The sequence below is a fragment of the Oncorhynchus keta genome, chromosome 3 (genome assembly GCF_023373465.1).
Source record: "Oncorhynchus keta strain PuntledgeMale-10-30-2019 chromosome 3, Oket_V2, whole genome shotgun sequence".
NCBI lineage: Eukaryota > Metazoa > Chordata > Actinopteri > Salmoniformes > Salmonidae > Oncorhynchus > Oncorhynchus keta.
In genome coordinates, this window is record NC_068423.1 from 4915305 (window position 1) to 4941572 (window position 26268).

General features: G+C 43.5%; 1 protein-coding gene across 2 annotated transcripts in view; it reads left to right on the plus strand.

Annotated features, from left to right (window-relative positions):
* LOC118364396 (alpha-tectorin-like) overlaps positions 1-26268 on the plus strand; it is a 34777-nt gene that overhangs the window by 2029 nt on the left and 6480 nt on the right. Inside the window, exons 4-21 of one of the 2 annotated variants that reach the window (XM_035745908.2) lie at positions 5721-5842; positions 6842-7120; positions 7305-7400; positions 7969-8122; positions 8368-8768; positions 10211-10790; positions 10903-11486; positions 13238-13808; positions 15737-16338; positions 16760-16917; positions 17171-17571; positions 18399-18595; positions 19878-20276; positions 20603-20886; positions 21408-21679; positions 21877-21996; positions 22176-22360; positions 24274-24443. In XM_035745908.2, coding sequence (XP_035601801.1) covers positions 5721-5842; positions 6842-7120; positions 7305-7400; positions 7969-8122; positions 8368-8768; positions 10211-10790; positions 10903-11486; positions 13238-13808; positions 15737-16338; positions 16760-16917; positions 17171-17571; positions 18399-18595; positions 19878-20276; positions 20603-20886; positions 21408-21679; positions 21877-21996; positions 22176-22360; positions 24274-24443 — 5575 coding nt within the window. The remainder of the gene's footprint in view (positions 1-5720; positions 5843-6841; positions 7121-7304; positions 7401-7968; positions 8123-8367; positions 8769-10210; positions 10791-10902; positions 11487-13237; positions 13809-15736; positions 16339-16759; positions 16918-17170; positions 17572-18398; positions 18596-19877; positions 20277-20602; positions 20887-21407; positions 21680-21876; positions 21997-22175; positions 22361-24273; positions 24444-26268) is intronic. The other variant, XM_035745916.2, reaches the window with a different exon arrangement.

The window sequence follows — 26268 nt, forward strand, 5'->3', positions numbered from 1 at the left end:
TGACAATGACCTGCAATGCTTTTGTTTACTTACCAACCTTCATTGCCCTCTTGGCAAAAGAAGTCTGCAAATATTTTGTTTGCCCAACACATCCTGCCAGGTTGCTCTTGTCAAAGATACTGTATTTTAATCTCAACGATTAGAAATAACCCATTAAAAGAACCTGCATCAGTCCGCAAGACACACCCCTTGTTGTGACACATTCCTAATCTTGCCAGAAACATAGCTGAAAGACTGCCAATAAGGCATGACTTCCTAGAAACATATGTGCTTTCAGGTCATTTGCGGGAGAGTACAATGCAGGACAGTACAAGTATTCAGAGCCCTTGAACTTTTCCACATTTTGTTGCCTTACAGCCTTATACTTAAATGGAATAAATAAAAAATGTTCCTCATCAATCTATACACAAAACCCCATAATGACAAAGCAAAAAATAACAAAAATACCTTATTTACATAAGTATTCAGATCCTTTACTATGAGAGTCGAAATTGAGCTCAAGTGCATCCTGTTTCCATTGATCATCCTTGAGATGTTTCAACAACTTGGAGTCCACCTGTGGCAAATTCAATTTATTGGACATGATTTGGAAAAGCACAACTGTCTATATAAGGTCCTACAGTCGACAGTGCATGTCAGCGTCAAAACCAAGCTTATTAGGTCGAAGGAATTGTCCTTAGAGCTCTGAGACAGGATTGTGTCAAGGCACAGATCTGGGGAAGGGTACACAAATATTTATGCAGCGTTGAAGGTCCCCAAGAACACAGTGGCCTCCATAATTCTCCAAGTTGGCTGTCATGTGCCTCATTACCTGATCGAACATCTCTGGAGAGACCTGAAAATAGCGAATCCTAAAAGGAGTGAATCCTAACCACTCAGTGGAGCCTCGTTTGGCAGCGAAACAATTCATTCAGCCTCATTTACTGACTTTTTAAAACCATAGCTGATATGGCTGACTTGCTTAAACAAATGGCGTTTGTCGCTAACGTTATTGTCCTTCAGTAACAACGAACACCATGAGTTTTGACTTTTGAACCATACACAAACATTAATACATTCATGTTCAGTAAATGTATAATGCTTGTTCTCATATCATCAATACTTAGATCTAAATATAAGCAAATGAAATCAAACTTGTTGCTATGAGGTAGGACTATTTGTTCAGCACTTTCAAAATGGATACCGACAGAAATTCAGTGAGAGATGCAGTTAGCCTACCATCTGAAGTATTTTATTGGGGCTACGTGGTCTAAAAAGGAAGGAAAATACAATCATGAGGATCCACTTTTATAGACAATTTACTGATGCACAGACAGTGCATTGCGCAAACAAAACTCTCGCAATACCAACTGGAATTACATGGGTCTATTACTTTAAAAAAAATATTTGAATGGGAAGACTGTCACTGGCAGACATGGTTACAGACCCAACAACTTTATATAGTGTCCTGTCCTCGTGTAGAAAAGCACATGAGATAATTTATGCAGCAGCATTGCAATACATTTTTGGACTCGTTGTTATAAGGGCACAAGGCGAGACCCAGATGCAGACACAGGAGGCAGATGGTTATAGTCCAAGATGTTAATTAACAATCCAAAAGGGGTAGGCAAGAGAAAGGTCATGGACAGGCAAAAGGTCAAAACCAGTTCAGAGTTCCAGAGGTACAGGATGGCAGGCAGGAATGGATGGATGGATGGATGGATGGATCCAGAAAACAGGGGGAGGACTAGTAGGGGAGGACTAGTAGGGGAGGACTAGTAGGGGAGGACTAGTAGGGGAGGACTAGTAGGGGAGGACTAGTAGGGGAGAATAGAGAAGCAGCAGCACAGGAAAAACCACGCTGGTTGACTTGAACATACAAGATGAACCGGCACAGAGAGACAGGAAACACAGGGATAAATACACCAAGGAAATAAGCGACACCTGGAGGGAGTGGAGACAATCACAAGGACAGGTGAAACAGATCAGGGTGTGACAGTTGTGCTGTGCTCACTTGAACAGGAAGGGGGAGCGGTGGTCCTTCTTGTAGGCAAGTTTTGTCGTCAAAGGTGCTGGGAACCTTGAAAAAAACAAGGTTGAATCATGACATCAGTGATCTTCAGTTTGGAGCTCTAGAAAGAGGCCCGAGTTCCCGACTTGGAATTCCGAGTTGGATAACAGTTCAAAACATATTTTCCCTGTCGGAGCTAGTTTTTTTTCCAGAGTTCCCAGTTGTCTTTAGCTCACTGAAGTCTGACATTCTCCAGTTCCTAGTTCCCAGTTGTCTTTAGCTCACTGAAGTCTGAGATTCTCCAGTTCCTAGTTCCCAGTTGTCTTTAGCTCACTGAAGTCTGAGATTCTCCAGTTCCTAGTTCCCAGTTGTCTTTAGCTCACTGAAGTCTGAGATTCTCCAGTTCCTAGTTCCCAGTTGTTTTAAATGCGACTGAAGTCATGCTGGATTGACAGCATGACCAATGTATTCAACCTTTTCTGGCCCATGGTGTGTTGCGAGGTTATTTCTATCCTTTTAAGCTTGGAAATAAGACCAATTCAGACAGCTGTTTTAAATCCTTAAACCCAGATTTGGACCACACACCCTCTCCACCGAATAACAGGTAGGAGAAGCAAAATAGTAATTGCTATGCAACGCTTGCAGTTAGCCACTGATTCCTTCCAAACCACTCATTGTTGAATTTGCGATTTCCAACTTTGTCACGCCTTGACCTTAGAGATCCTTTTTATGTCTCTATTTTGGTTTGGTCAGGACGTGAGTTGGGGTGGGCATTCTATGTTTTGTGTTCTATGTTTTCTATTTCTTTGTGTTTGGCCGGGTATAGTTCTCAATCAGGGACAGCTGTCTATCGTTGTCTCTGGTTGGGAACCATACTTAGGTACCCTTTTCCCACCTGTGTTTGTGGGAGGTTGACTCTTTTTTTTTGTATGGGAGGTTGACTACTTTTTTTGTATGGGAGGTTGACTCTTTTTTTGTATGGGAGGTTGACTCTTTTTTTGTATGGGAGGTTGACTCTTTTTTTGTATGGGAGGTTGACTCTTTTTTTGTATGGGAGGTTGACTCTTTTTTTGTATGGGAGGTTGACTCTTTTTTTTTTGTATGGGAGGTTGACTCTTTTTTTTTTGTATGGGAGGTTGACTCTTTATTTTTTTGTATGGGAGGTTGACTCTTTATTTTTTGTATGGGAGGTTGACTACTTTTTTTTGTATGGGAGGTTGACTACTTTTTTGTATGGGAGGTTGACTACTTTTTTTTGTATGGGAGGTTGACTACTTTTTTTTGTATGGGAGGTTGACTACTTTTTTTGTATGGGAGGTTGACTCTTTTTTTTGTATGGGAGGTTGACTACTTTTTTGTATGGGAGGTTGACTACTTTTTGTATGGGAGGTTGACTACTTTTTTGTATGGGAGGTTGACTACTTTTTTTGTATGGGAGGGTGACTTTTTTTGTATGGGAGGTTGACTACTTTTTTTGTATGGGAGGTTGACTACTTTTTTTGTATGGGAGGTTGACTCTTTTTGTATGGGAGGTTGACTCTTTTTGTATGGGAGGTTGACTCTTTTTGTATGGGAGGTTGACTCTTTTTGTATGGGAGGTTGACTCTTTTTGTATGGGAGGTTGACTTTTTTTTGTATGGGAGGGTGACTTTTTTTTGTATGGGAGGGTGACTTTTTTTTGTATGGGAGGTTGACTCTTTTTGTATGGGAGGTTGACTCTTTTTGTATGGGAGGTTGACTCTTTTTGTATGGGAGGTTGACTCTTTTTGTATGGGAGGTTGACTCTTTTTGTATGGGAGGTTGACTCTTTTTGTATGGGAGGTTGACTCTTTTTGTATGGGAGGTTGTCTCTTTTTGTATGGGAGGTTGACTCTTTTTGTATGGGAGGTTGACTCTTTTTGTATGGGAGGTTGACTACTTTTTTGTATGGGAGGTTGACTACTTTTTTTGTATGGGAGGTTTACTTTTTTTGTATGGGAGGTTGACTACTTTTTTTGTATGGGAGGTTGACTCTTTTTTTTGTATGGGAGGGTGACTTTTTTTGTATGGGAGGTTGACTCTTTTTGTATGGGAGGTTGACTCTTTTTGTATGGGAGGTTGACTCTTTTTGTATGGGAGGTTGACTCTTTTTGTATGGGAGGTTGACTCTTTTTGTATGGGAGGTTGACTCTTTTTGTATGGGAGGTTGACTACTTTTTTGTATGGGAGGTTGACTACTTTTTTTGTATGGGAGGTTTACTTTTTTTGTATGGGAGGTTGACTCTTTTTTTTTTTTTTTTTTTTTTAATGGGATGTTGACTTTTTTTTATGGCACTTTGCCATTGAGCTTCACGGTTTGGTTTTGTATTGTTTTGTCGGCGTCATTTTGATAAATTAGAAGAAAATGTACAAAAACCACGCTGCACCTTGGTCCTCTCCTTTCATCAGCCGTGACAAACTTACATTTACATTTAAGTCATTTAGCAGACGCTCTTATCCAGAGCGACTTACAAATTGGTGCATTCACCTTATGACATCCAGTGGAACAGCCACTTTACAATAGTGCATCTAAATATTTTAGGGGGGTGAGAAGGATTACTTATCCTATCCTAGGTATTCCTTAAAGAGGTGGGGTTTCAGGTGTCTCCGGAAGGTGGTGATTGACTCCGCTGTCCTGGCGTCGAGGGAGTTTGTTCCACCATTGGGGGGCCAGAGCAGCGAACAGTTTTGACTGGGCTGAGCAGGAACTGTACTTCCTCAGTGGTAGGGAGGCGAGCAGGCCATTTTCCACACAAAATGTGGAACCAAAATGCAATGGGTCATTTTATCAGTCGAAAACTTTGCACATAAACTGATGCCATCTAGTGGACAAAATCTAAATTGCACCTGGGCTGAAATAATATATTATGGCCTCTCTCTTGCATTTCAAAGATGGTACAAAAGAAATACAAAAGAACGGTTGATTCTTTCTTTGTATTATCTTTTACCAGATCTATTGTGTTATGTTCTCCTACATTCCTTTCACATTTCCACAAACTTCAAAGTGTTTCCTTTCAAATGGTACCAATAATATGCATATCCTTGCTTCAGGACCTGTGCTACAGGCAGTTAGACTTGGGTATGTCATTTTTAAAAAAAAGGGGCGGATCCTTAAGAGGTTTTAAATGTCCCCTGACAATGAAGAGGTAATTTGCTAAATGACCTGCAATGCTTTTGTTCACTTATCAACCTACATTGCCCACCAGGAAAAGGAAGTCGCAAACATTTGACTTACTGGTAATAGGTGGGCCTTCAGGTAATTTGCTATACAGTATGTGATTAGCTAGAAATATGAGGATGAGGCTACCAGGCTAAATATATGTCCTCTTTGTTGTGTGAATTGATTGTTGCCAACCAGTGAAGCCATTTCTGTTGATTGGCACATGCATTTAAAAAGTGAAAGAACCAGACTTCTGAGTGATTTAATCACACTTGAATAATTCCTCCAAATATTTATTAAATTCCTACCAGATATAATACAATTAGATATGCTTTGTGAAATCAAATGTAATTTTTTTTTATACTATTAATAGTACTAAAAAACTAATAGTTATCTTGGCTTATTGTTGATCCACTTTGATGGACAGGTTATACTTTGCTGACCTGATCACTGGTTGGTGATCGAATAACTCACTTGAAATAATTGCCAGTGTGGTCAAATATGGCTGGATAATAACTTTTTTATGACAGAGGGGTATTTTGTTCATCTCAGGACCACTCTATCCATTTGGGGCTGGAGACACCATGAGTTCCAGATCAGATGATGGAAGTTCCCCTCTTATTCCCCTGAGCCGGCCATTTGTCTATTTTGGAAACGTGTACCACCAGATATATGTGGGTAGAAATGTATATTTATTTATCTCTGTTGCATGAAACCTGTTGTGTATTTTGAATATCTTTGTGGGCAAAACTGTATGCAATGCATTATGACTTATTTTGCTGGTCAGGTTGAATATTGGTTGTCAAATATCAAGATGCCATTGTTTACCGGGATGTAATCTGGTTCTATGATGTCTGTTCAACCAGTAAACCACTTTACAATCAGAATATGCTGTTAAGGTGTTGCATGCCCCAAAAAAGTATGCTGGGATGCCTCCTGGAGTTGTTAAAGATTATACAACTTGATGTTAGATAGTTCTACACCTTGAATGTAGTCTATGGGCCAGGAGAAACTGTAATCCATGTTTTTCGTTGTTGCTGCTACTAACTTCAGCTCACTATAGCTCACTGTGTGAGCGTGTTTTATTTTTTCAAAGTCCACATCATCTGAAATCAACTCAAATATGAATATTTTGTTTAATGTTACTCAAAGGTGATTTGGCCTTTGAGTAACAATTGAGTACCTTACTGTGCGTGTTTTCAATTAATAGCTTTTTAGCAAGGAGCAATCATTTTGCTAGGATTGTTTGGAAGTGGTCTGAGTGGGGAGGGGAAAACTAGCTCTTATAGGCAGAGAGGTTTTGAACTCTCCTTCTTATTGGTCTATTAACTAATTTACCACCTGGTGATGTCACCAGACAGACCATAACTCCATCTCATCAAAACACGTTGAAATTTGAACTGGTCTTTTCAAACAGCTCTCACACTAAGGACATTATCTGAATTTTCACAATTTCACAGTATTATTCCAACCTCAGAGTTTGGAAATATATACAAAACACAGTTTCTCCTGATCCATAGACTACTTTCAGGGTGAGGAACCATCTAACATCAAGTTGTAAAAGCCTGAACTACTCCTTTAAGCAATGCAAAACCTGTTCTGATATACAGTACAACTAAACAAAATAATTGTGTAATCATTTACCATTTTTCAATGAACTCATTTGATTTAAGGTTAACCACAATGGACACCTGACGTTCAACCAAGCATGGTCCAGCTTCACACCATACAGTTTTCCTGCACATTCCACAATAGATCTAATAGCTCCATTTTGGACCGATTTGGACAACCGAGGGAATGGTAACATCTTTTACCAGCAGTACATCAGCGGTAGTGTTCTTCAACAGGCCACACAAGATATCAATCAGTACTTCCCAAACCTGGGCTTCTCTGCTAATTTGGTCTTCATTGCTACGTGGGATAGGGTGGCATACTACCCCAATTCGGGAACAGTAAGACTTTTCTTGTGGTTCTATATCCATCAAAAGTAATGTTAATTGTAAAGGAAATCGATACAACACCTGTGAAGCAATGATATGAAATATAAATGACATGGGATTTCTTATGGTGGGCAAAATTGTTACATTATGCAGTAGGCTATGTATTAAAATCTTTCTCTCATTTCCTTAATGTAAGGAAACCACCTTCCAAGTGGTTCTGATTGCTGGTGTCCAATACTCTTTTGTCCTGATGAACTATGGGCAGATTGCACTAGCACAACGCAGCATTCAGGTCAGAATACATACTTGAAACGGTCTATCCCAATGGGGGCTTATGTACAAAAGTTTAGATTCAGAGCTTGTATATAATTCATTGTGATTGGAGGAAACATGGGAAAGTTATTCTACTTTAAAAGTTGGTAAACTTGTTATCCCACTCAGGAGACAAGTAGGAGAAAATACCCTTGAAAGATTTTGAGTGCTGGAGAGAATTTAGTTGTTTTACGATCCTTCAGCATCTTCCACACCCTCTTAAGCCATAGATCCACCCATCTCTTTAAGAATTCACATGTCGGCATGGCCAACCGTCAGCATGGTGAACCTCTCCATTGTCTCAGCCAATCATGGCTAGCCAGAAAGGATCCTGTCTTTCTCCCTATATAGCTCAGTGCTTTCTCCTTGGCAAAACTCAATATTTTCTGATCCCATACAAGTTTGTAATTAAGGCACATGAAAGTTCACGTTTAAGAAGGCATTTCTGCAACAACAACAACAAAAATATATATTGTCTGGTGATGTAAATTAGTTTTTTCATAATTCAATTTTTTAAATACATTTGTGTCTATTTTTTTTTTTACTAGGCTGGCTATGACACAATCAACTCCATCCACCACTTCTCGATCCCTGGATCATTTCAAAGCAATTTTACAACGTTCAGCTCCACCAGTAACGTCAATGTTGCAGGTCGCTGGGCCTTTCGCACAGACCATGGATCAAGAGGCTGTACTTTCAATGGTGAGAACGACACAAACAATACAAAACATAGGAGCCCCATTATTTTTGATTTGTGTTAAGAATTACTGTTCTTCTCCAAAATAGACAAACTATATTCAATCTATATTTTTTTAAGTGATGATTGCGCATCATGTTACTGAGAGACTCTGACTAGGTTTAAATTAAATTCATGACATCTTGTCCAGGCTTCTGTCCTTACCCCATAATATTGGCTGCATGAAACATCTTCTATCACTCTCTTTCAGGTTCTCCTGTCCAGTTGGGCGACTCCTTCTGGAGTGACGACAGCTGCAGACAGAGGTGTACCTGCACCAGTACAGGCGTTCAGTGCCAGAGCCAACCCTGCTCCTTTTCCCAAATCTGTCAACCCGACGCCTTCCGGTTCTCCTGCCAAACGATTGAACGTAGCACCTGCACCGTTTCCGGCGACCCCCACTACTACACCTTTGACGGAAGCGTGTTCCACTTCCAGGGCACCTGCACTTATGTCCTGTCAGAGGAGTGTGGCCATGGACTGCCCTACTACCGTGTGGAGGGAAAGAACGAGAACCGTGGTAGCACCCAGGTGTCCTGGACCCGTCTGGTGAGGGTATCTGTTTACGACGTGGAGATAGAGCTGGTCAAAGGTCACCAAGCCGAAGCAAAGGTCAGTGCCGGTACACATGTAAGAGTTTCTTTGTCGCTCAAGCATGGTTGATGTTTATTACTGTTGATTTCACATTGCATTGCACATAGTTGACAAAAATGTGAACTTTCACTTCACTGAATTGTCTCTTCATAATGCTGTAGGAAGTGTTATTTTTACTTTAATGATATACACTACATGACCAAAAGTATATGGACACCTGCTCATTTGAACATCCCATTCAAAATCATGGGCATTAATATGGAGTTGGCCCCCCCTTTGCTGCTATATCAGCCTCACCTCTGCTGGGAAGGATTTTCACTAGATATTGGAACATTGCTGCGGGGACTTGCTTCCCTTCAACCAGAAGAACATTATTGAGGTCGGGCACTGATGCTGGGCGATTAGGCCTGGCTCACAGTCAGCGTTCCAATACATCCCAAAGGTGTTTGATGGGGTTGAGGTCAGGGCTCTGTGCAGGCCAGTCAAGTTCTTCCAAACCAATCTTGCCAAACCATTTCTGTATGGAACTCACATTGTGCATGGGGGCATTGTTATGCTGAAACAGGAAAGGGCCTTCCCCAAACTGTTGCCACAAAGTTGGAAGCACAGAATCATCTAGAAAGTCATTGTATGCTGTAGTGTTAAGATTTATATTCACTGGAACTAAGGGGCCTAGCCCGAAACCATGAAAAACAGCCCCAGACCATTATTCCTCCTCCACCAAACTTTACAGTTGACACTATGCATTCGGGCAAGTAGCGTTCTCCTGGCATCCACCAAACCCATATTTGTTAGACTGCCAAATGGTGAAGCGTAATTCATCACTACAGAGAAAGTGTTTCCGCTGCTCCAGAGTCCAATGGAGGCGAGCTTCACACCCCTCCATATCTTAGGCTTGTGTGTGCGGCTGCTCGGCCAAGGAAACCCATTTCATGAAGCTCCTGACGAACAGTTGTGCTAACATTGCTTCCAGAGGCAGTTTGGAGTAAGTATTGCAACGAGGACAGACAACTTTTATGCACTACGCACTTCAGCACTCGGTGGTCCTGTTGTGTGAGCTTGTGTAGCCTACCACTTCGTGAGCTGAGCAGTTGTTGCTCCTAGACATTTCCACTTCAAAAGAACAGCACTTACAGTTAACCTAGGCAGCTCTGGAAGGGCAGAAATTTGACAAACTGACTTGTTGGAAAGGTGGCATTCTATGACGGTGCCACGTTGAAAGTCTCTGAGCTCTTTCTTCAGTAAGGCCATTCTACTGCCAATGTTTGTGTATGGAGATTGCATGGCTTTGTGCTCAAATTTATACACCTGTCAGCAACAAGTTTGGCTGAAATAGCCAAATCCACTAATTTGAAGGAGTGTCCTCATACTTTTGGAAATATAGTGTAGTAGTGTCCTAATTATGTCCTTCTCTCTCATACTCCTCAATGTTATGATTTCTACTCATTCTGCTCATCCAGGTCAACGGAAGCTTTGCCTCCACCCCGTTCTCTCTCCGTAATGGCACCATCCAGGTCTACCAGTCTGGTTTCTCCCTGGCAGTCAGCACCGATTTTGGCCTGCTGGTGATGTATGACGCCAACCACTATGTGAGAATCAGTGTACCTTTCAACTACTTCAACGCCACCTGCGGTCTGTGCGGAACCTTCAACAGCCACCGTGAGGATGACTTCCGCTCTCGCACGGGACAGATCCTGACCTCTGACGTTGACTTTGCCAACAGCTGGCAGGCGTCTGGGGACAACGACCCTGCCTGTGAGAGGGTCCAGTGTGCTGGGTTGGAATGTGCCTTCTGCACCCCCTCCCAGAGGAGTCTTTATGGCAACACAGCTCACTGCGGTATCCTCCAGGACCCGTCTGGACCATTCGCCCCATGCCACGTTCAGCTGCCCCCCCAGACCTATGAGGAGAGCTGCGTCTATGATCTGTGCGTGGGGGGAGGGTACCAGCCCATTCTGTGCCAGTCCCTCAACGTGTATGCCACCCAGTGCCAACAGCATGGCATACAGCCAGGATTATGGAGGAGGCAAGGCTTCTGTGGTATGTACTGTATGTGCTAATCAATCTTGTAACTATGGTCTCGGTTCCACCGAATTGCACCGTAAAAATAACATATGTTTTCACCATTTCTCTTTCCATTGTATTCCATCAGAAATCTCCTGCCCAGCCAACAGTCACTTTGAGTCCCAGGGCACAAGCTGTCCTGCCACCTGCAGCAACCTCAATGCCTCCCATGGCTGCCCCCTCCCCTCCCAGGAGAGCTGTATCTGTAACCTTGGTTACGTCCTGAGCGCTGGGGTGTGCGTACCCCTCGCCCAGTGTGGCTGCACCTTCGAAAACCGCTATTACAGCTCGGGAGCGACCGTCATACTGGACCAGAACTGCGGCAGGCGTTGCATCTGCAGCCGTGGCTCCATGTCCTGTTATTCCCATGGGTGTGGAGAACTTGAGGCCTGCAGCGTGGAGGATGGGGAGAGGGGCTGCAGACCAACCAGCTACGCCACCTGCTGGGTGGAAGGACCCAGGTCCTATCGCACTTTTGACGGAGTGACCTTCCAGTACCCCGGGGCTTGTGGGCTGATCCTGGCCAGGGTCATGGGGTGGTCCCCCCACACTCACTTTGTGGTGTCGGCAGAGAAAGTACCCAGAGGCCAGCAGGGTTTCACCCAGGTGCTGAAATTTGAAGCGGTGGGGACACAGGTGCACATTGAGATGGGAGGTGGGAGCAGAGTGCAGGTCAGTGCCATTCATCAGTAATAAAATGTAACTACAGATAACTTGCCAACCACAATATGTATTGAATGTGTCATGAATCATGACATTGCTCAAATGTATCAGATATATCAGATTTAGTTTTTGTCTCCCGAATGTATGATTTAATTATTTTTTTATATAAACTCAGCAAAAAAAGAAATGTCCCCTTTTCAGGACCCTGTCTTTTAAAGATAATTCGTAAAAATCCAAATAACTCCACAAATCTTCATTGTTAAGGGTTTAAACACTGTTTCCCATGCTTGTTCTATGAACCATAAACAATTAATGAGCATGCACCTGTGGAACAGTCGTTAACACTAACAGCTTACAGACGGTAGGCAATAAGGCCACAGTTATGAAAACTTAGGACACTAAAGAGGCCTTTCAATTGACTCTGAAAAACACCAGAAGAAAGATGCCCAGGGTCCCTGCTCATCTGCATGAACGTACCTTAGGCATGCTGCAAGGAGGCATGAGGACTGCAGATGTGGCCAGGGCAATAAATTACAATGTCTGTACTGTGAGATGCCTAAGACAACGCATCAGGGAGACAGGACGGACAGCTGATCGTCCTCGCAGTGGCAGACTACGTGTAACAACACCTGCAGAGGATAGGTACATCTGAACATCACACCTGCGGGACAGGTACAGGATGGCAAAAACAACTGCCCGAGTTACACCAGGAACGCACAATCTCTTCATCAGTGCTCAGACTTTCCGCAATAGGCTGAGAGAGGCTGGACTGAGGGCTTGTAGGCCTGTTGTAAGGCAGGTCCTCACCAGACATCACCAGCAAGAACATCGCCTATGGGCACAAACCCACCGTCGCCGGACCAGACAGGACTGGCAAAAAAGTGCTCTTCACTGACGAGTTGCGATTTTGTCTCACCAGGGGTGATGGTCTGATTCGCGTTTATCGACGAAGGAACGAGCGTTACACCGAGGCCTGTACTCTTGAGCGGGATCGATTTGTGCGTTACAGGGAAGACATCCTCCTCCCTCATGTAGTACCGTTCCTATAGGCTCATCCTGACATGACCCCCAGCATTACAATGCCACCAGTCATACTGCTCGTACTGTGCGTGATTTCCTGGAAGATAGGAATGTCAGTGTTCTGCCATCGCCAGCGAAGAGCCCAGATCTCAATCCCATTGAGCATGTCTGGGACCTGTTGGATCGGAGGGTGAGGGCTAGTGCCTTTCTTCCCAGAAATGTCCGGGAACTTGCAGGTGCCGTGGTGGAAGAGTAGGATAGCATCTCACAGCAAGAACTGGCAAATCTGGTGCAGTCCATACGGAGGAGATGTACTGCAGCTGGTGACCACACCATATACTGACTGTTACTTTTGATTTTGACCCCCCCCCCCTTTGTTCAGGGACACATTATTCCATTTATGTTAGTCACATGGCTATGGAACTTGTTCAGTTTATGTCTCAGTTGTTGAATCTTGTTATGTTCATACAAATATTTACACATGTTAAGTTTGCTGAAAATAAACGCAGTTGACAGTGAGAGGATGTTTCTATTTTTGCTGAGTTTATATATACAATTATATTTTAAATACTTTACTGGGAGAGCGATTTAATCTAGAAGCTTTTAAAACCTCTCCTTCATGTACTAAATTCATTTAAAGGGATAGTTCACCCAAATTACAAATCCCTTTAACCAGTTTTTTTGTCAAATCTCAAATCCCACATTTCCTAACGAATTGACCTCATTGAATCCCACCATAGGTGAATGGTCAGCTGATCCGATTGCCCTTTAGCACCGAGTCCGGCCACATCCAGGTCTTCCACAGCAGTGTCAACAGCATCGTCATCCACACCTCCTTTGATGTCACTGTCCAAATTGACTGGCCTCACTTGGTCCGGGTCACCACACCAGGCACCTACAACAGCTCCCTCAGTGGTCTGTGTGGCAACTACAACGGCCACAGGCACGACGACTTTCGAACCCCGAACGGTGTTCTGGTCAACAACTCGCAACTCTTTGGAGACAGTTGGCGGGACGGGTCCCTCTCGGCGCACTGTGTGGAAACGGAAAATAGGGTGCTGCCACAAATTGGACAGAACACCACTGTTTACTATTCTGACCAGTCATGTGGCCTTATGGCTTTGCCTGGTGGGCCGTTCTCTTTGTGCCAGAGCAGGGTGGGCCCATGGGATCGGGTGGAAGAGTGTGTGGAGGATTTGACTGAAGCGGGTGGGGCCCCAGGGGTCCTGTGTGAGGCTCTTCGTGATTACGCCCTAACGTGCCAACAGAGTGGCATCACAGTGGGAAACTGGAGGGATGTCACTGATTGTGGTGAGCAACAGTAGCATTATTGCATAAGCTGCACGTCAACAGAACCCCTACATTAAAATGCACATGTATCACAAGCTGGTTCATGTATACTTATTATGCCCTTCAATGCCAGTATAGTATAAGAAGTATAGTGTAGTATAATTAAGTATAGAATACTAGCATTGACGAGCATAATACATATAGCCTGAATCTAAAAACAAGCACTTCGATCACACAATCACTCGATATGAGCATTCATGACTCAATCAGGTCAATCTCACTGCGCCCTGCGTCCTTCGGAAGCCTATTTATCGAGTTGGCATCCTATTGTGACTCAGTGCCCTTGGAAGCAACTTGTTCCCATGAATCTTAGCATGTTAACTAGCAACAACAGTTATTACTACGTCACCCTCAAAAATAGTCTGAATAAATCAAGAAATCTGTAATTAATTTTGAACTTTGATTTGGAGGAGGTCTCACTCGCGCAATTTTAAATCTAGCTAAGGAGTTTCATGTTTCTGAAGCTTGTCTATTATTAACATGTTAGCTAAGCTTGAGCCAGCCACTTCATATGAAACCTAAGAAACCTTCCAACCAGCTAGTGTTTACAGTAAATCAGGGGGTTAAAGTTCCCTGTCACTGTGACGGATTTCTGTCATATGGATTCTGGAGAGGTTGTTCTATTGCGGATCTACACTGATCGTAAAAAACGATCTCAGGGGGATTGGGTTTGGAGATGACAGCCTAATACAGAAGCATGTCTGTTCTACGAAATATTTGCGCTGAACTGACATACATGATTGTTGCTTACACTCCTATGTTCCGAAGAAGGAAGGGAATACTCCATAACGATAGTCTATAATGCGCTCAAATCAAACAGCAGTGTACTGTAGCTCTTGGCAAGGTAATTCAAAGCCTAAAGTTTATTACTCAGGATGAAACTTTCCAGCGCCATGTAATGTTGTTAGACAACCCCATATTAGGATAGTTTCCCTATTTACCTAGTCAGCTTGTTATTGTGTGTTCTATGTGAGATAAATATTCCTCTCGAGGTGCATTCAAGTTGCGAGAGGGAAACATGTATTCTGACAAGCAGTCAATGCACAACAAGTCTTAATGTTATCAAGGGAAAATGCTTTTCAAAGCATTGCTTTGCTACCACATTCTTTTCTGTACACCTTCAATTGCGTGAGTTGGCCTCCGATAATCAATCTGAGATCGACTTGAGTTTCTGTCATATAATTTTTTTGTTTGTTGCTTTAACCCCTGCATTAAATACAATGCTCATTCCATAAGCAGACTAGCTAGTTACCTAGCTACTGTATTAACATTATTTTATCACAATGAACGGGTTTTTAATGAATTAGCAAACAGCTTGCTCTGCCCTTTATCAGTGCAATGCCTAACTAGCTAGCGCTAGTTCAAATTCCATCCCTGTTTTTGTCAGTGAATCTAGCTAGCAGCAGGCTACAACAAACTAAAACCAGCTGATGAAATCACTGGCAACCGTTATACAATGCTTGCACTTATTTTGTGCAGGAGTAGAGATGCTGTTTTTACAAGTTTCTCACTGTCTATCGGAGTATCTGTGTCTGCCTCAAGTCTCCAGTACCCGTGTTTCATAGCAAGTGAGTCATGCCCCAAGACAGGTTGTGAAAGACAGTGCTCGCAAATGGTTTTAGAATTTTTGAATATTGATAAGTGGCAGTTGGGACGTCGTGTGCAAATTTTGGCCAAAGCAATTTCAGACTTGAGTGATCACTATAGTACACAACAGCAAGTGGCCAATCTATAAAGGGCTTAGGGGCCAAGTGTTTGGTTTGAGATTCAGCTATGATACATGTGTGCAATCATGATATGGTTCAGCTTTATAGCCTATTAATGGTATTATGTTAGTGTTGTGTCTGAAAGGGTTCTTCAATGAAATCCACGTTTTTTCCCCCCCTCAGAACAAACCTGTCCCCCCAACAGCCACTACGAGCTGTGTGGCACTTCCTGTCCCGCCTCCTGCCCTAGCCTCTCCTTCCCCTTCCTCTGTGTCACTGCGTGCCAGGAAGGATGCCAGTGCAATGATGGCTACCTACTCAGCGCCAATCAATGCGTTCCGCCAGTGGCCTGCGGATGCCACCACCAGGGACGCTACCTCCAAGGCGGTGAGCGCTTCTGGGAAGGTGGGGAGTGCCAGAGCCTGTGCACCTGTAACGGCACCACTGGAGCAGTCCGCTGCACCCCATATGCCTGCAACCCCCAGGAGTCCTGCCGTGTGGTGGAGGGTGAGTACGGGTGCCACCCCAACCCCCATGGCACCTGCTCCGCCTCTGGAGACCCCCACTACCTCACATTTGATGGAGGGGCATTCGATTTCCAGGGCACCTGCCGCTATGTCCTAGCAACCCTGTGTGGTAACACCACGAGAGGGTTGCAGCATTTTCTGGTGGAGGCCAGGAATGAGCCATGGAACGGGTTGACAGTTTCTATCACAGCCGAGGTGTTTATCAATGTGTGGGGCCACTGGGTGCACATTTCCAGGGAGAGGCATGGAGTGGTACAGGTAAGGTAACAAGCTTTGATAAAGACTATGTCAAATTACATTTTTCAGTTTGTGGTACTCCTTTTTTCCAAAACGCACCAGCTTTTTCAACAGATATGAACTGAAACATGTCAAAGTTGTGGTCCATATTTTTTGTTTTATCTTCTTTTTTTTGAAAGAGTACCATGTCTTTTTACCCAGACTAGCAGAACAGCGGAAATACTTGAACAAAGGCATGATGAAGTTGATAGACGGTATTCACTTCAGGTGTTATGATGGCCATGGGGAATACAAACGTTATCTACCACATCTCTGTTGATTACATTCATCATCTATTTGACAAATACCAGAGATGATGATGAACAACATTGACAAATACTATTGCTGCTATGCCACATTGTAAACAATGTCGAAAGACTGATTACTTCAAATGTCTTTTCAGATTGATGGAGTGACCAGCAACCTGCCTATACTTTTGCATGGTGGACGGGTGTCTATCTACGCGAGTGGACTCCGCACGTTTGTCAACTCCGATTTTGGCCTGAGGGTCAGTTACGACGGCTCGAGTGTGGTGTCTATCTCTGTCCCCTCCAACTACAGGTGTGTGTTTAGGTACACATTGGTGGTAGTGGTGGCGAATGTCAAATTGATGGATGTAATAAACGGATTGATGTTTAAAATTCTTAAGTCAGGGTTGTGGTCAATTTAGTTTTCAATTCAGAAAACTAAATTGACCCCAACTCTGCCTAAAGTACGTAATAAAACCTAACGATGGAAATGTTTGTTTTTAACCACTTTAAACAGTTCTTTCTTAAATCTGTAATTCACTGTGTCACTATTATCATTACAACAGCGGAATGACGTGCGGCTTGTGCGGAAACTTTAATGGCAATCGCAACGACGACTTCCTCACCCCCTCCGGAACGCTGGCGTCCACTCCCTCCCAGTTTGGGAATTCTTGGAAGGTGGAGGGCAACTACACCTGCAGCGATGGCTGCGGAGCCTCCTGTCCACAATGCCACAACCCGAGTCCCGCCCGCGCCCGGTGTGATGTCATCAAGGACGTTGAGGGACCCCTGAGCTTCTGCCACGGCCAGGTGGACCCCGAGCCCTACTTCCGGGACTGCGTGTTTGACGTGTGTCTGTCGGGGAACAGAGAGCAGGATGTTCTTTGCAGGGCTATCCAGACGTATGTGAGCACCTGTCAGTCAACCAACGTCAGGATCTACCCCTGGAGACAGAACACCACCTGTAGTGAGTGACAAATTGTCTTCACTTTAGATTGGTAGACAGGACCTAACATATTCTGTGGTGTAACCTTTGTGGTAATATGGTAAGACCCAAGGCCTCATACAGTACTGTATATACGTCATTCTGCATTTTATTTAGAGTGAAAAGCCTCATACAGTTTCATGTAGGTTTTTTTTCTCTGAAGAATGTACTTCATGCACAATTGCAAGTTTGATTGTATTCTAAAGACAGCCCCGTGAGTTTTAATAAGAAAGTCTCAAGTTGTGAAGCTTTCACATGATCAAATTTGTAGAATGTCTGGTATTTATCTAATGTACATTGGGGACAATAAAATATCACACATATTTCAAAGTATCACATAAGCTCCAAGACTTAAGAGAAACTGCTGGTGGTGCAGTTAAACACGCATTGTAACAATTGTTTTGTCAACATCACGCAGTGTGGAAACCTTTTCAGTGATTGCAACTGTACGACTAAGGCTTTACGTAGTCTCCAGGTGATTTTCTCATTCTCTCATTCTCTCTCTCGCTCTCTCTCTCTCGCTCTCTCTCGCTCTCTCTCTCTCGCTCTCTCTCTCGCTCTCTCTCTCGCGTGCTCTCTCGCGCGCTCTCTCGCGCTCTCTCTCGCGCTCTCTCTCTCGCTCTCTCTCTCTCTCTCTCTCTCGCTCTCTCTCTCTCTCTCTCTCTCGCTCTCTCTCGCTCTCTCTCTCTCTCTCTCTCTCTCGCTCTCTCTCTCTCTCTCTCTCTCTCTCTCTCTCTCTCTCTCTCTCTCTCTGTCTCTGTCTCTGTCTCTCTCTGTCTCTCTCTGTCTCTCTGTGTGTGTATGTGCAGATATTGAGTGCCCAGCAAATAGCCACTATGAGCTCTGTGGATCAGACTGTGGGCACACCTGTGTCAGCAGCATTGATGCCAGCTGCGAGCAGAGCTGCACCGAGGGATGCTTCTGTGACAACGGTTACCTCAGGAGCGGGAGGCACTGTGTCCCCGTAGAGAGCTGTGGCTGCCAGTACGATGGCTTCTACTACGATGTGAGTTACTCATCTCATAGTTTATGCCAGGGGAATAGGGAATAGCGCGTACGGTACCACCATAGCGCGTACGGGACCACCATAGCGCCTACGGGACCACCATAGCGCGTACGGTACCACCATACCGTGTACGGTACCACCATACCGCGTTCAAAGACACTTAAATCCTTGGTCTTACCCATTCACCCTCTGAATGGCACACACACAATCTATGTCTCAATTGTTTCAAGGCTTAAAAATACATTTTTAACCTGTCTCCCTTCATCTACACTGATTGAAGTGGATTTAACAAGTGACATCAATAAGGGATCATAGCTTTCACCTGGATTCACCCGGTCCGTCTATGTCATGGAAAGAGCAGGTGCTCCTAATGTTTTGTACACTCAGTGTAATAGAAAAAGTACCATGCCTGCATAAGCAGGCTTTCAGTTCAGTGTCTCAACTGCATCCGTGCCTGTTGGATGGTAAAGTCATATAACCCTCAGTCAGTGTCTGACCAGTGAGAATACAATGTCTGCTCGTTTTCCCAAAGGAAATAGCTTACAGCATAGCTAATATACTAACATGGGGCGGCAGGGTAGCCTAGTGGTTAGAGCGTTGGACTAGTAACCGGAAGGTTGCAAGTTCAAACCCCCGAGCTGACAAGGTACAAATCTGTCGTTCTGCCCCTGAACAGGCAGTTAACCCACTGTTCCTAGGCCGTCATTGAAAATAAGAATTTGTTCTTAACTGACTTGCCTAGTTAAATAAAGGTAAAATAAATAAAAAAGAGAGAAAGGTTGCAACAGGTTCATTGGAAATTCATGGGAAATGGAACAAACCATTCTGATTCTATCATTCTTATTGTCATATTTTCTCATATCAACTCTGTTACACTCAGGGGACAGATGGATTTGCACTGCAGTGCTTTTTGAAATAATATACCAACATAGCTCTAGTCATGGTAAAATATTAACACAATATTACAGTAGAAAATGTATTCAGAAATAAATTATAACCCCCTAAAGTGACCTGATTGACCCAGGCCAGTCCGTTAGATCACTGCTGAATCATTAATAAAAACAGTACCTTGCTACATTTTCGAAAGGAAATCATCAGTATTTTTATGTCGTTTATTTTATGCAAGTAGGCCTACTTCATTCATTTAACTGTTATTACTCTTTGATTTAATCCCTTTGTAATTTTAAATAGCTAGGTGTACCTGTAGAGACCTTGTTATATGAACATGGTGTACTGTTGCCTATATTTTGCAACGCATCCACACTGTTTTTTTGTACTTCAGGTTAGTGAGTCTTTCTGGACCCAAGGCTGCTCACAACACTGTGAGTGCTACGCCCCAAATGACCTCCGCTGCTCTGCCGCATCCTGCACCCCCAACCAGGAGTGCGCCATAAAAAATGGCCGCCTGGGCTGCTTCAACGCCTTGTCCACTTGCACGGTCTGGGGCGACCCCCATTACATCACTTTTGACGGGGCCGTGGCCCATTTCCAGGGCACCTGCTCCTATGACATCGCTAGGACCTGTTCCAACCACTCCATTAATGGCCTCACGTTCCGTGTGGTGGCCACCAACCGTCACCGTGGCAACAACCTTGTCTCGTTTGTGTCGCTGGTGGATGTGTGGCTGTCCCATGGAGGGGAGGAGACCCATATCTCCATTGGACAGAGCAAGAGCGTGATGGTAAATGCACTAAAATCCAAATAACACTTTTAAAGTTGATGCAAATGTGACAAATCTCTCAGTTTTTAGCAATGATATGAGACTTTTATTATAGAGCCCTTCAAGATGGTAGTCGCCAAGCCTTCCCCAACCACAAGATTTTGTCCTCGTGCTTTTGCATTGTTCACACTACCTACAAATACTTATTGTCTTGCTTACAAGGACAAAGGCTTCTTGAGGTCTCTTTGTCGTTAACTGTCCTCTATCAAACTAGTCAAGTCTAGGCCTGAGGTCTTTTCCAACAACCTCAAATCTCTTTCCGACATTCCCCCTTTTTTCTCGGTCAGGTGGACGGGAGCGAGGTCTCTATCCCCTCCTCCATCGGCTCCATTGCCGGAGTGGTGCGGGAGCGGGGCTTCGTGATGCTCAACTCCAGTGACCTGACGGTCCAGTTCGACGGCCGTAGCACCCTGATGGTCAGGCTGGGCCAGAGCCACCACGGTGCAGTGTGCGGGATGTGTGGCAACCACAACGGTGACCCGGAAGATGACAAAGTCCTGCCCAATGGCACGCCGGCACGGAGTGACAATGACTTTGGTGACGGTTGGAAGGCAGACACTAGCCGGCCAGGGTGAGCTGCTGCTGCTGCTTTGAAACAACTTAGGCTTCTGGGGAAACAACCTCTATTGAAATTCAGTTTATTCACAATATGCCATAGAATGTATAATTTCATAAAAAAACACAAGATGATTCAGAAGCAAAGTTTTCGCAGAATGAAAATACATACTTTCATCCATAATGGAAACACAAGGGATTAGATGATTGTACAGTGACTGTTATTCCCATGCAATGTTTAAAAGTGCTATGCTATGCTATACTCACTCACTCACTCACTCACTCACTCACTCACTCACTCACTCACTCACTCACTCACTCACTCACTCACTCACTGCCTTCCGACTCTCTACCCTTCTCCGGAAGTGTGCTCTCGTTCACTCGCCCTCATGTATTTAAAACCATTGGATTTGTGCAAGCATGGCTGGAGGGAGTTTCAACCATATTCTTCACACTAGTCGGAGAAGGGTACAGAATCGTAATGTCGCCACTCACTCACCAGGTAAATAACTAACTCTTCTACGTGTCCTTTTCCAGATGTGGGGCTTCTGATAACAGAGGCGGCGGAGACAACTGTCCCTTCAGTGTGGAATACACAGACCTGTGTAGCATCATCACCAACACTACCGGCCCCTTCAGCGCCTGCCACCTGCACTCTGACCCCCAGCCCTACTTCACTTCCTGTGTCTACGACCTTTGCTTATACACTCCAGCCAATGGGATGCTGTGTTCTGCCGTGGCGGCCTATGAAGAGTCCTGTTCCGTCCTGGGTCTTGATATCCCAGAATGGCGTGCGGTTCTGCTGTGTGGTGAGTGTCCGGGTGTCTTTGGGGGCATTTTGTCTAAATGGAAAAATTGAGAAATTGGCAATTAGTAGGCATTACTGTTCTTTTCCAAATGTCTGTCCATACTATTTCTAGTTAACCCTGTAGTGGTTACTGTTGCCAATTGTCCCTCTTTCTCTATCACTCTCTCCCTCCCTCTCTCCCTCCCTCTCTCTCTCTAGCAGAGTCGGACCCCTGCGATGATCTGGACTGTACTGATGATGAGTGGTGTGGGGATCAGGACGGCGTCTACGGCTGTTTCTGTGACGAGAACCACCATCGGCCCAACAACGAAAGCTACGGTAAGACTTCCCTAGCACTTCGCCAATGTGACCGACGTCGTCCGAAACCCACGTCTCCTGTGCAAATTCACCTCCCTCTGATGTTTCGAAAAGAAGGAAGGATGAGTATAGAGGATACGAGAAACTGAGGACGGACGTTTAGAGATTAATCCGTAATCTTTGTCCATCTCCGCCCTTAGATTCGGTCACGTCTTGCTCCAGCAGTTCAGGCATCATGTCTCTGTCCCGGTGCCAGCTATTTGAAGCCGGTTTCCCACCCCACGCCCTGCACCTCACTGACTCCACCTGCAACGGGTCTGTCCGGGATGGACGCCTGGAGTTCCACTTTGACAACGACAACCAACTCTGTGGGACAACTCTTATGGTACTGTATTTTCACAGTTCAATCATGATATTATCACTTGGGATTATGTAGTCTCATAGTGCACTTCACAGACAACCCCATGCTCAAAAAAGGCTCAACAAATCATAGTCCAAATAATGATTCATATTATAAAATATTTGTCAACTTTTCATTGTCGAGTGTTGCTGACTTCTTACTGCATAAATGCAGTATACTGTAGTTTATGAATGTGCTATGAAATCCTTACATACAGTAGGTGCCCATCAAGTGAAGATTTTATAATATTCTATATCAAATCAAATCAAATTTTATTTGTCACATACACATGGTTAGCAGATGTTAATGCGAGTGTAGCTAAATGCTTGTGCTTCTAGTTCCGACAATGCAGTAATAACCAACAAGTAATCTAACTAACAATTCCAAAACTACTGTCTTATACACAGTGTAAGGGGATAAAGAATATGTACATAAAGCTATATGAATGAGTGATGGTACAGAGCAGCATAGGCAAGATACAGTAGATGGTATCGAGTACAGTATATACATATGAGATGAGTATGTAAACAAAGTGGCATAGTTAAAGTGGCTAGTGATACATGTATTACATAAGGATGCAGTAGATGATAGAGTACAGTATATACGTATGCATATGAGATGAATAATGTAGGGTATGTGACATTGTATTAGGTAGCATTGTTTAAAGTGGCTTGTGATATATTTTACATCATTTCCCATCAATTCCCATTATTAAAGTGGCTGGAGTTGAGTCAGTGTCAGTGTGTTGGCAGCAGCCACTCAATGTTAGTGGTGGCTGTTTAACAGTCTGATGGCCTTGAGATAGAAGCTGTTTTTCAGTCTCTCGGTCCCAGCTTAGATGCACCTGTACTGACCTCGCCTTCTGGATGATAGCGGGGTGAACAGGCAGTGGTTCGGGTGGTTGATGTCCTTGATGATCTTTATGGCCTTCCTGTAACATCGGGTGGTGTAGGTGTCCTGGAGGGCAGGTAGTTTGCCCCCGGTGATGCGTTGTGCAGACCTCACTACCCTCTGGAGAGCCTTACGGTTGTGGGCAGAGCAGTTGCCGTACCAGGCGGTGATACAGCCCGCCAGGATGCTCTCGATTGTGCATCTGTAGAAGTTTGTGAGTGCTTTTGGTGACAAGCTGAATTTCTTCAGCCTCCTGAGGTTGAAGAGGCGCTGCTGCGCCTTCTTCACGATGCTGTCTGTGTGAGTGGACCAATTCAGTTTGTCTGTGATGTGTATGCCGAGGAACAACTTGCTACCCTCTCCACTACTGTTCCATCGATGTGGATAGGGGGGTGTTCCCTCTGATGTTTCCTGAAGTCCACCAGTTTTTCACATTTGTGTTTTTCCACTACAAATGACTGCTTATGGGTACCTTCATGTGTGTTTAAAATATGAATATTCTCAGATTTTTAATTCATCGATTTAACGTGTATTCAAATGTTTTTTTTGTTAAGATCAATGCACTAACTGTAAGTCCCTCTGGAGAAGATCATAAGATCTGCTAAAATGTCAAATGTAAATGTTTTACATTCAGATCTCATATTACTGCATAGATCTGTTTTTAACGTTGACTTCACAAATGTGTACAGTTATTTATAAAAAAATGTTGTTGTTTGTCACATTTAACTGTGTAAAACCAAGCAGGACTACTTATTTCTCTGAGAGTGAGAGAGCTACTGTACTGTATATAGCGGTTTGCAAAAAAACATGCTTATTTGTCTCTGATAGATATCAAACAAATACATGTCTGTCATTGAACAACCCCATGATTAGATAGTGAAAAAACACACCATTTTTTTTCATAAGCTAATTTACCAACATTTCAGAAAAGGGACATAGAGCGTTTTGGAATGAGACTCTTTGGAATGAGACAAATGTTCTTATTTTGTTTGTTTTTTTCTCCGCAGAGCAACGGGACTCACTTCATCTATCAGAACTACATCCAGGGTGAGGTGGAACCCCACGGAGGGGCGATGGGGGTCATCAGCCGTGCAAGGCACCTCAACCTGCGCTTCTGCTGCGAGTACCCCCTCTACCAGTCCTTGTCCATGACCATGGATCTCAACCCTCTAGAGAGGTCAGAGCACCCTCTCAAACAGCCTATTATGACTGGAATTGAATTGATTTTAGCATTAAAGTTCTCCTCCAGTCTCCTTTTCACCTCAAGTAACACCTTATTTACTTAACAAAGGACACATCAATAGGTGGTCCAGGTCAGACATGACATGACACAAGTTGTATCTCAAGCAAGGGGGAGGCTGATGACATCACATCAGACCAACTCCTTGAATGCCCTATTCCTTGAAGTTTGCAGTTGTGTAAAAAAAAAAGTATTTTGCTCAAAACATTGTTTTTTTCTTTACCCTTTAGTGTGTGCACTGTATTTATACTTGGGATATCGCTTTTCAACAGGAAAAGTAAAAAATATCGCTGGAGGATGTATTTAAGTGCTATGTGTGCTAGTACAGTATATCATTGTTAATATTCTGTAGTCAGTGCGTGAAACTCTGTTTTATGCTCATTTTATCCTATTATCAAAATGATCATTTTATATTAAAAGTCTCTTTTTATGATCATTTTATAAACGTATACTTTTTTTTATGTACAAGAATTTGGGTTGTGATTCACCTGTATAAAATGTGCTCTACAAATAACCTTTATTGTAGGCCTTTTTAGGCGGGATTCTAGCCATTTTTCTATTTACCCAGAGTAGATGAACGCGTGGATACCATTTTTATGTCTCTGCGCGCTGTATGTCGGAACAAGTTTCGCGAGACAATACTAACTAGTGTTAGCGCACTGACTTGAAGTCTACAGTTACGGTAGCCAGAATCTCGCAGTATCCGTTAATTATGACAAATGAGCTGAATAGTCTTACAAGGGTTAAAGTTCTCTGTCACTGCGGGGAAGAGAATTCTGGGGACTTCAGTGCATACGCTGTGAAATGCATGATTGTTGCTGACACTGATGTTCAGATGAAAGGAAATAAACAGTCTATAATGCGCACCACCCCAGCGCTCAACTCAAATAGTGGTGGGTAGCCTACTGTAGATGCTGGCAAAGTAATCCAAAGCCTGTATTTCATCACTAACGATGAAACCTTCCAGTGTTATTATTTAAACAAAATCAGACAACCCAATAGTTGACATATTCACCCTGTCGGCTTGTTGTGTGTTCTATGCAATATAAATATTATTCTCGAGGCTCATTCAGGTTGCGAGAGCCATAGGGAGGGAAACGTATTCTGACAAGCAGTCAATGCACAATAATGTTTTATGCAATTATGTTTTGAAAGCAGTTTTGGGGGATCCCAGCTTTCCATTGCTACCACGTTTATTCTTGTTTTCTTAAAATGTGTGGCATCATTTAAACAGAGCTCTTAAAGAGGCAATGTCATCTTAAAAGGGCAATGACATACTTCGTAATAGAAACAAAAAAATATATAACTTTGAGTGTGTAATAATAATTAATAATATTAACAATCAGGATGTTGTGTCCAATCGGGTAAATGCATATGGACAAACCCCATGCTTCAGCATATGTATTTATAGCACGTGATAATATAGACATATGTTAAAAATAATACTTTTTACCAATATGTTATTGGGCTCATTTCTGGAGGTGGAAATTATATTTTATTTTAGAGTAGAAACTACTTCTAAAAAGTCACCAGAACTGAGCTCCTCAGACCGTCTACACAAAACAAATCCCAGAAGAGGAAGCTGGAACCCCCTAAGCAAGGGTACTGGAATAGATCAAACTTACAGTTTATGTACAATACATGTACTCTTCCCCTAAAAGTATGATGGTCATCGACTTCTGTTTCAGTCATGGGATTTTTAAAATCTTCAACCCCTGAGTTTTTGTCTAGTTATTTGAATAACCTTTTGTTCCTCTGCTCC